Genomic DNA, 11,884 nt, shown 5'->3' on the forward strand with positions numbered 1-11,884 from the left:
GATCAAGGATTTACTACGCAGGCAGAACTCCAGTTCCGGACCTCGTAACATCCGCCTCAAAATCAATGCCCAGTAATCAACACCAAGTAACGAACCATAATTAATCCTACATACAGTGATTTTACAGTTAAATTTCCGAATACGAACATTCTAAAATAACTTAAAAAAAAAATTTTTGCAAGTGTACAATATTGTTACATGTCTTTTAAATTAAGTGACCAGACAAGTTGAACTCGTCACAGTACATTCACATTATTTACATTGTATGCACTCTAGATTAAGGGATTTTTGAAATTTCCGGATACCATCAATCTAACATTTTTGAATTTTAAATTTTTTTTCAAAACCTAAATTTACTGTCGTCATTGCTTTTGTTTCCTTGCTATTTTCACACATACATCTGCCTATTTTATACTGCCTATTGCTTGCCGTATTATCAACACAATATGTCATTCGAGAATAACCAGACATCGAACGAAATCCACGGTAATAATTCCACAATGGACACAACAATAAACTTTGTCTCGGTTAAACTACCCGCGTGCTGGCGCGACAACATTGCACTTTGGTTCGCACAAGCTGAAAGCCAATTTTCTAACTCAAGACTAAAGGATGACCTCACCAAGTACAACATTATTGTTGCCGCTTTGGATATGGAGACCCTCAGGACCGTAAGCGACATCGTCATCAATCCTCCTGCAGCAGACAAGTACACTCATCTCAAATCAGCACTCATCGAGAGATTACAAGATTCGGAGGAAAAGCGACTCACTCGTCTTCTAACCGGACTACAGCTCGAGGACAGGAAGCCTTCTGGACTGCTTCGACTCATCCATGAACTCGCTGGTCCCGGGCTATCGGAGAGCCCAATCGTTCGCGTACTTTGGCTGCAAAGACTCCCGCAACACATTCAAGCCATTCTTACCGCACTACCCGACGACAATCTGTTACAACTAGCATCTGCAGCAGATAAAATCTCGGAAGTTTATCAAAAATCTGAATGTGAAACTATGGACAATAATCATCATAATGGCATCCCGAACTCGAATCCAAACATCAGTGCTATATTACAAAATTTACAAGAACAAATTTCGGCACTCACTCTAGAAGTCAGTCGACTTAAAACAACTCGGAGAGATGATCATGGACAGGCAAACATTAATTTCGAAAACCGAAATCCCAGCACCCGCCGCGAATGGCGTCATCCATCGACATCATACCCAAATTCCGCGCACCGACCTCGTTCTAGGTCACGCGGTAGCCAGTTAAACACCAATAACACTGTACACGGCTACTGCAGTTACCATGCAAAATTCGGTAACAAATCATATAATTGCACCAAACCATGTACTTTTATTAATAATAAGTTAAGAAACTACAATGGAAAACCCGCAGTAGAGACGTGCGATTTTCCTCAAAAAACTTGTCGTCTCTTCATTCACGAACTCGTGACGCGACAGAAATTTTTAATTGACACTGGTGCCGACGTATCTCTTCTCCCAAGATCAAGCTGGAACTCGACCAATACGGTCACCACAGATACATGCCCCACCACATTATACAGTGCTAGTGGGAAACATATAAAAACATACGGTACAAAAACCATAAATCTCCAATTTGGCCTCCGCCGCGATATGAAGTGGAAGTTCATCATCGCAGACGTCTCGAAAGCCATTTTAGGAGCAGATTTCTTACACTTCTTCAACTTAAGCGTCAACTTGAAGAAAAGAACCCTAACGGACCAGTCAACAGGATTGCAGATTAGAGGAGTTTCGCTGCAAGGACCCTCATCTGGCATTTCAACGCTGCCACACTGGTATGGAAAACCGATCTACACCGATCGCAAACCGATTACGTTTGCGTTCAGCAAGAAACAACGTCAAGCATATCTCCGGTCATCTCAACACCGTAGCAGATCCACCGACGTCAAACACATCTCCGGTCATCACAACACCGTAGCAGATACGCTGTCTCGAATAGAAGAGATAAACAGCCCCTTTGTTCCTCGAGACATGAGAGAACAAGCAATAGCCAACGTACACAACGCATGGCACCCAAGCGCCTCCGGCACCTCCAACAGCATACGTCAGAGATTCGTCTGGCCCAAAATGGCAAAGGAAACCAAAACCTTCGTCAAACAGTGCGTCGCTCGCCAGAAAGCAAAAGTACCACGACACACAACTGCACCCACAGCGACGTACGGAAGAACACTTAGACTACCATCTGAATTCTTCACCACAAACCACCGCGAAGAAACCCACCGCGAAGAACCCGACACCTACGTCGGACGCCTACAAAAAAGGTTTGATGAGATGAAACCCACTCCCGCTAGTAACCACAGCGCTGGAAAATTTTTCATCCACAAGGATTTACCGCATTCATCACACGTTTATTCATCAATAGATCGACTGAAACCTGCATTCTTTCAAAGCACAGAAGAAATCCCATCAAGAGGAACCGTCACACAGCCTCTAATAACAAAAATGACAACTCGATCCGGAAGACATGTTCACTTCCCGGACAGATATCAAGCGCAGTAATAATTTGGCAATATCATAAGGCACAGTAATTAGCAAAAAAACTAACCAGAAACCTTAGATTGACGTATCCATAAATTTCATAAATTAATTGTAACTATCATATAGCAAATGTCAGACAATCTAATAAATTACTGTTACTAAAACAAACAAAAAAACAATAAAATTTACTATCAATAATACGCATATATAAGCATCCTACAATAAAATCTTTATTATGTAAATATTCACAATACTATGTACTACGTCAAAAGTGCATTAATAAAAACAACAATAGAACTGTCATAACAAGCTATTTTAAATCATCGTAAACAATCATAGTATACACAGGTAGCTCACTACTACGCTAAGTACATTGCGACTAGCGCTCGCCGTTAATCAACAATTATGTTTACCTGTATATCATTTATGTACCTATTTACTACGGCGAATAAAAATTCGTACGGCCACAGCTACTATGCAACGGCGACATGGAGCCACTATTGTTATTACTTTCCTGTCGCTAACCGAGCGCAATATTATCACAACATTATGTACCTTAGATTATAAATGGACTTGTGTTTTTATAAATTATGATTGACATTGTAAAATATTCATTGTTGTTATTATGTATTATATGTTACTATTGTATCGCGTAGAGACGCTAGTGGGGAGGTATATGGGGACTACTTTAACTCGTCCCACATATGATAACACTAAATAATTACTCCGCCGTCTGAAGCCCCGGGAGAGCCAAGCGCGGACGGGAACGCAACTCTCTGCCATTCTAGTTTCAACTTTCGACCAAACCACCACTCTCTACTACCACCGTCTCTGCGTTCACTCAACTTGTAAATTCATTCTCGCAAATAAATTCAACAAAGATCGCAGACCTTTATATTTCAATCATCAGAATTCCTTGAACACAGATTTACGATACCGGCAGCCATCGTAAATTACATTTATCCTGCCATACTGGTGATCCCGACTTTACACTGCCATACTGGTGATCCCGACGTTCACGCTGCCACAATATAAAAGAGGTATTATATTTGGAGACTTTAACATAAATCTGCTTGATCAAACTAATACACACACTCGTAAATACACAAATACAATTAGTTAAGTAATTATACCGTTTTAAACAAAAAAAATAAAAAAACACACAACACGCATCACAAAAAATACAAACACAATCATTGATAATATACTCACCGACATAAAACTAGAATACTCATTAACGAACTGTGATATTTCAATATTCGACCACAATACTTACCAAACTTAATATGGAAAGCAAATAACTGTGGTCTCATCATAAATTAAGAATTATTTTGATTAATTGCAGATTGGTCCGTAGCTCCGAAAAATTTATTCACGATCTCTGCGAATCATATGACATTACACTAGTCCAAGAAACGTGGCTACTCCCAACCGAGATTGAATTTTTGTCTAATATTTACCCGCACTTCATTAGCTTGGGCACCTTTGCCATCAATATAGCTAACGGTCCCCTACTAGGTAGGCCGCACGGCGGAGTGGGGATAATTTACAAGCAAAATTTAAGGGTTACCACAATCCCGATGGCCGATTTGCTTAACTGACAACTTTGTGAAGTTTACCAAATGCCTGGCCTCCTTACAAACGATCATTGACGACAAAGATTATATCAATCCAATTATTATCGGAGACTTCAACGCTTATCCCGACTCACTCTTTGGAATAGAGCTAAAATCTTTTTGTAAAATAATTCGAATACATTTGTGCCGACACCGAAATTTTACCTAAGAATTCTTACACATACGTTAGTGACGCGCATAATACTACCAGATGGTTAGACCACTGTCTAGTTACGAAAAATATTTACAAACAAATCATCGAGATGAAAATACATTACGATGTTGATTGGACTGACCACCGACCCCTCGAAAATAAGAATGGAATAGTAAAATCGGAAGTATTTTCATCTATATTAAGGGATCCAGCATTGTTGAATCCGAAAAATATACGTGATATCGGAATTTATAACTCATGTTCGCAAACATATCTAGCTAAAATCAAGCCAAAAAATACATCTCGTGAGGACGGTGGCAAAGCTGAACGTGCCAAAATAAAACATCTCTACGGATGTATAGTACAAGCATTACAATAAAGTGCCGTTGGTATATTTAGAAATACTACTACACCAAAATATAAGCAAGTTTGTGGATGGAATGAATTTGTGGCAGACAAATACGAAAAATCAAGACAAGCGATGCTCACCTGGATTGATAATAGGAGACCGCACAATGGTCCTATCGCGGAGGATAGAAGGACAAAACAATGCCAAAAGAATTCGACTCAACTCCAGATGGATAAAATAGCAGCGGACTTAGATAATCGGGACTTCAAATCATTTTGGAATAAGTCTAATAAAATGTTGAACATGCGTTCCAAAGTCTCGTGCAATATAAACGGAGAAACAAATCCTGAAGTAAATATCCTAACAATGAATGTTAAAAAAACAGGATACATGATTTTAAGCTCAACTCGTAAAATAATTCCTCCTCGTGTACCGTTAAAAATTGAATATAACAACCTGCCAATCCTGATAAAGAAGAAATATCTTGGACTGTGCATCGATAAACACCTAAATTTTAAACAGCATATTCAAAATATTAAAGATAAAATCACCCCCTTAATTAGCGTATTTAGCCAGATATCATATCTGTTACCAAATAAAATTTAAAAAAGGTCTATATTATAGCCTCGTACACTCACATTTAAACTACTTGATTGAAATCTGGGGAAATGCATGTGAAACATATATAAACGAACTACAGGTAACACAAAAAAAAGTAATCAAAAAGCAAAAATTCATTTCAAACCTAGAACATCAATAAAAAAATTATACATGGAAACAAAACAATTAAAATTATATGAATATAATACATGTCTCCTTATTTACAAAATAAATAATAAACTCATACATACAAATACAGAACTCATTAAAACGTCCCAAGTACACACACATTTTACACGGCACACGATAAAATACATTTAAGGCCGAGTGTAGTTGTTTATTAATTTAAAATAATGATAATATTATTAAGCAAATCGATAATGATAGTGTTTTCAACAAGTAAAATTTTTTTTATACATTTTTTAAATTAACATAGGCTTAGTAATTATCAAAATCAAATCGAAAATATGACCTTTTTCAGACCGTAATACGTGCGTTTTAAAAAATACTATTAAAGGCTGAATATCGTCAAAAAATACCTGAAGGGGTTTTTTTTAAACGTACGAAAAAAAAAACTAAAAAATAAATAAAATAGGTTCGTAGTTTAATTTTTTCATAAACACTAATTGTTCTTGTTTTTAAAATGCAGATTATAAAACTTTGGATACGTTTATTTAACAAAACTAAACGATAAATTATTGGTATTATATTTTTCCATTTTTTAAAGTTAATTTAATATTTTTTATACTATAATTTAAGAAAGAATACTAGATTTTTAAATGACTTTTAAAATAGGCCGTCTGGTGGCGCCTATTTGAAAATTTTAATACGGTAGAACATCGAACTAAAAGCTTCTTTTAAATATCCCAACAGATGGCGCTATCATGGTCGGAGTCTTGGTTATTGTTTATTTTTCAAACCGATTATATTATTAAGTTATTATTTATTAAATTATATGATAATTATTAAAATATATATTATAATTAAAATTATAATATATATTTTAATAATTATCATATAATTTAATAAATAATATATGATAATTATTAAAATATATATTATAATTTTAATTATATTAAAATATTATTATTATTAAATTATATGATATTATACCATATTTTTAAAAATTAAATATTAATAATATGATAATATTTTGGAATCAAAGAAAAGACTGCGATTGACTTGTACGAGGAAAAATTCAAGGTAAAAGTGTCGCCATGTGGTATTTTTGTGAGAAAGGAATGGCCATACTTGGGGGCAAGTCCAGATGGATTGGTTGGAGAAAATGGTATAGCGGAAGTAAAATGCCTGCCCTCAATCGGAAACAAAACTATTTTTGACGCAGCTCTGGAAGATAATATCTTCGTTGCCGTGCAGAATGGAATACTTGTGTTGAAGAAGTCACATAATTATTCATTTCAAGTTCAAGGACAATTATTCATTACAAGAAAGGACTTCTGTGACATTATAATTTATTCTGAAAGTGGAGTATTTCCCAAATCTGTGTATTTTATTATTTTTTCAAAAACAGATCTTTCGTTGAAACGTTGCTTGAAATGGCTTTAGCCGTGTTTGGTGACCAAATCTGCAAATAGCCAGGTAGATTCACTTATTCAATAAATAATACCCGTTCTGCGGTCTAAATTTAAATAATGATGTTAAAATTGTACTACCTACATGTAAAACCCCTCAGGGCTAAATAAGTAGTTTTTTTTTTTCTAAATATTTATTACGATAACCATGGTTTACCGAGATTAACCAAGGTCAACCATGGGGCAGGACCACAATGATATTTTTTCCGTGGCCCAGGAGACACGTTTGTACACCCACTTCCAGTTATATTATTTTTTTCTTCTACTTTTTACGTCTAGCAGTACATTTTTGAATTGAATACCACACAAGAGTCTCAATCGCTCCCGTCTGGAGTCAGTGAGACTATGGCCTATCCCCAATTGGAGAATGTTGCGAGACTGAAATTAGGTGAGGGGAATGAGACGAGGAAGAGGAAGGTGGGGAAGTACCAGGATATTCAGTTCTGGTCACCAAACACGGCCAAAGCCATTCCAAGCTAGCTTAATATTCTGAATGGTGGTGGTGTACACCAGGGCGATACTGAGAGTATCTTGCACTATGGAACGTGTCACAAATATTCTATATATTATATTTAATTAAATTGTGAAATAACACCAAATAATCAAATAAAATTTATTTGCACATTCCGGAATTTGAACCCGCGTCCTTCGGATTGCTTGTCGAGAGCCTTACCCCTCGACCACGGAGACCGTCGAAGTAATAATGAACAAATCTGGTCATGAAAAAAAAACATTCACAGACCTTTTACCGTTATTTGTCCTAATTTGGAGTTTTTTCTACAAAATTGGCTCGTCTATATTTTCAGGGCGATACTGAGAGTATCTTGCACTATGGAACGTGTCACAAATATTCTATATATTATATTTAATTAAATTGTGAAATAACACCAAATAATCAAATAAAATTTATTTGCACATTCCGGAATTTGAACCCGCGTCCTTCGGATTGCTTGTCGAGAGCCTTACCCCTCGACCACGGAGACCGTCGAAGTAATAATGAACAAATCTGGTCATGAAAAAAAAACATTCACAGACCTTTTACCGTTATTTGTCCTAATTTGGAGTTTTTTCTACAAAATTGGCTCGTCTATATTTTCAGGTTCTATAAGTACTCTAGGTAGTACCTAATAGTATTACTAAGATGTTTTGCAAACACGCCATATTTGTATGCCAAAAAATTCTCGAGTGTTTAAAACAAATTTAAAAATTAAATAAACATACCAAGATCTGCTTATTTAAACAAACATCTGACACCTTGATTAAGACTAGGTGGATAAAACAATTAAAAAAATTGATTTAATAAAAAAAACTCTTCCCTCGTGCCCTTCGGGGGCTTGTAAAACAAAAATCTATCATGAACTGTTTTGTCATCCGCGTAGTAATGAATTGGTGAACATGGTAAAAGATCGATGATTTGCAATAAAACAAAGTAGTAAAGGGATGTTATGCTGTAAAAATGTAATTGTATATTACAAAGAAATTAAAATCAACCAGCTATGATTAAAGGAAGGGGGGGGGGGTAAATTAACGGTACTCATGGTGAGGCACTCTTCACTCGATGATTTTCTAAGTAAATCGGTTTTTAATTTCATCGTCATTTCACTGTTGAAAATATTACTGCGTATCGACAGAAGACAAAGGGCGCGGCTTCAGTTGGATTTCTTACTTCCAAGGGCGTAGGGACGCGGGGGTTGTGCAGCGGGGTTGCAGGAATCGCCAGATGATTCTCTTGTAAGGGCGATGGTCTTTGGCGATTCAGTGACGGAAACACGGACAGGCTATATGGCCCACAAATGTCTATAACGGCGGCGGTGAAGGCGAGAATGGTGGCGGCTTATCTATTGTCTATCTCAAGTAGGGAAAGCAATAAATCTCCAACATTATATGGCTGCTTAAAATGAGAAGTGTTGAAGTCCCACCCGCTCCGCTATAGGTGTCACCAAAGATAAAATGTAAAATGTTGTATGAAAAAGTGACAGTATTAATTTATAAACACATTGAAACGAAAGGAAAGAAGCAACCGCAAGCAGCGTTATGCGTTGTTTGCGGTTGCTTCATTCCTTTCTCAAAGACAAATAAATAGCACTATCTTTTTTATGTCAATACAAACATGGGATGCTAGGAAGAGGAATGTAGGTATATTTTTTACAATGCGTAATAATACAAAAAAATAGTGCCATCCGGTAACTGAAATTCATAACTTTTATAACGATGATAACGAAGATTTACATTACCGCCATCTTACTGTTTTCAGGCAAACGTTTTTAAAATAAATTCTAGTTAGAAAAAATATTGTTTTGGAAATGAACAACAGAGTTCTTGTGTGTCGAAAATAGTTGATTTTGACAGGTCTACAGGCAAGTAATCCATTGGTTACGAGGGGAGCAACATATATAATTGCCTCCCAGAAAAATTAAAAATGAAAAAAGTGTAGGTACATTTAAAAAAAATTGTTCAGTTTTATGCTAAATCAACAAAACAATTTAAGTGAATAATATCGTTGTGTAATATATTTAGGTGCAATGTATTTGTTATTTCTAGTTAAATAAGTGAAAAATGTTATTTTATTTTATTAAAAAAAAAATGCTTTTAATGCGATTTACTAGAATCTGATGACATGATACATTATGAGGGCCAGAATTTACTTCGGCCTCAATCTCATCATCACATAAAAATTCAGTTCTTGATTGTAAACACAAGACTCATTCAATCAAAATAACAAAATCACTTCAACTATCAAAAAATAGTTTTATTTAAAAAAGTCATTGCACGCCCCCGCCCTGCAATCATCATTGAAATGTCATGCCCGAATGGGAATGCCCAGAGAATTATTTTTTTGAATAATCAAAATATTCAATAAATAATAAAATTCATCAATACATGGGCAATACCTCTATTAACGTACTCATTTGGCATCATCAAATGTTCTAATACAGATTTATATAACTTAGAAAGATTAATCAGAACTACGCTAACAAAATTTAATTGCCATCATCCAAATTCAGCTATAGAACGAGTTAATTTACCAAGAAATTTAGGAGGTAGAGGTTTAGTCAAAATAACTTCTTTGAAACACAATCAGGTAGAAATGCTAAGAACTTTTTTCCATAAGAAAGCTCATAGCTCAGAAATGCACAAAATAATTTGCAAGGCAGATAGAAATATTACACCTTTAAATTTATACGATGAGAATGCCAACATTTTTATAAATCCCAACCAGGAATTATTAGATTCCTGGTCAAATAAAATTTTACACGCAAAACACTTCAATTATCTCAACCAAACGTATGTTGAGAAATTTTTTGTCAAACAAATGGTTGAGTATTGGAGAGTTGAGCGCAGAAATAGAAGGATTTATGCTTGCCATTCAGGATAGAGTTATTAATACTAAAAATTATAGGAAGCATATAATCAAAGATACAAATCAAATTGATGATTTGTGTAGAAAATGTTTGATTTTCCGGAAACTTTAGAACATATTTTATCGAGATGTTCTATATTAGCACCGTCCGAGTATACATTTAGGCATAATCAAGTTTTTAGGTCATAAGTCGTAATGAAATGGGGGCGTATGGAATTAATAGGTCATATGTCGTAATGAAATGGGGGTGAATGGAATTAATAGGTCATAAGTCGTAATGAAATGGAGGTGAATGGAATTAATGGGTCATATGTCGTAATGAAATGGGAGTGAATGAGACGTAAAAAAATGGGGATGAATGGAATTAAAAAAAGAAATATTACAAAAATGATGTAACGAATTTTATATTTTCTTTGTTGAGTATTGTAACATAGTTTGACCCGGAGTGACGTGCATTTTGTGCACGGCTGCTCAAGTTTTAACACATTATGGACGTGCTAAAATTAATCGAAAACATAAAAAGTGACCTTAAAAAATATGTAGGATCTTAGTAGTGTGACAATGAAAGATAAGGAATCAAATCGGTTGAGTTGTGCAGTTGAGAAATGGCTCTGGATAGATGATGGTGATGAAGCAGGCGTAGACGACGATGGCGGCAATGGAGCCGTGGAGACCGGCCTTGTTGCTGCGTTCAGCACTGATGAAGACGTGGGGTCTTGGTGCTTTCATCTGGCGATGTAGTTTCTCTACCATCCCGTTTGCAGCTGGATGATAGGCCGTCGTGTGGATTTGTTTCGTCCCTGCCAAGTAGTTGAGTTGTTTGAATAATTTAGATTCAAATTGTTTTCCTTGGTTGGTAGTTATACGGATTGGTGCGCCAAAACGGGTAATCCACACCTCATAGAATGTGCGGGCGACCGTTTCCGCCTCTTGATCTTTGATAGGGAAAGCTTCCGGCCATCTTGTGAATCGGTCCACGCACGTCAAGCAATACCTATGTCCTTCTGACATTAGCATAATAACGATATCGATGTGGACGTGTTCGAATCTTGCCGAATTCAGTAGGAAGTTGCCATGTGGAGCATTAACGTGTCGCGATACTTTGTTAAGCTGACAGGGTAGACAGCTTCTTGCCCATCTGTTGCAATCTGCTTTAATGGAAGGCCAGACATAACGTTGTGTCATGAGTTTGGTAGTGGCTTTTATTCCCGGGTGAGAAAGGTGATGTATAGTGTTGAAAGCGGCTCTTCGGAATCTCCTCGTAATAAATGGTCTTGATTTTCCAGTTGACACGTCACAGTATATAGATGTGTTCGTGTCAGGGATTATGACCTTTGTAAGTTGAAGAGACAATCCTTCCTGAAGATAATCTTTCACCTCTTGGTCAGTTTTTTGCTCTTTTGCCAACTCAGCGTAGTTTATAGATGTCTCAATGGCGTCAATTCTTGATAATGCGTCAGCAACTATGTTTTCCTTGCCGGATACGTGTCGTATATCCGTTGTGAACTGGCCTATAAAGTCTAGGTGTCGAAACTGTTGTGGACTGCATTTTTCTGCTTTTTGCGCGAAAGCATACGTGATTGGTTTGTGATCTGTGTATATCGTAAATGTCCTTGCTTCAACCATATGGTGGAAGTACTTGACCGCTAGGTAAATAGCGAGTAGCTCTTGGTCATACGCTCCGTACTTTCTC

The 11,884-nt window shown here is 36.4% G+C and overlaps 1 protein-coding gene across 1 annotated transcript; it reads left to right on the plus strand.

Moving 5' to 3' along the window:
* The first annotated feature begins 500 nt into the window (after window positions 1-500).
* LOC149416510 (uncharacterized) lies at window positions 501-1,570 on the plus strand. Its single transcript, XM_089641259.1, has 2 exons — window positions 501-872; window positions 1,505-1,570. Exons 1-2 carry the CDS (start codon window positions 501-503, stop codon window positions 1,568-1,570), a joined length of 438 nt encoding a protein of 145 aa, XP_089497385.1.
* The last annotated feature ends 10,314 nt before the right edge of the window (window positions 1,571-11,884 follow it).

This window comes from Hesperophylax consimilis, chromosome 16 (genome assembly GCF_061612785.1).
Source record: "Hesperophylax consimilis isolate HC1 chromosome 16, BYU_Hcon_1.0, whole genome shotgun sequence".
In the NCBI taxonomy this organism is placed as follows: domain Eukaryota; kingdom Metazoa; phylum Arthropoda; class Insecta; order Trichoptera; family Limnephilidae; genus Hesperophylax; species Hesperophylax consimilis.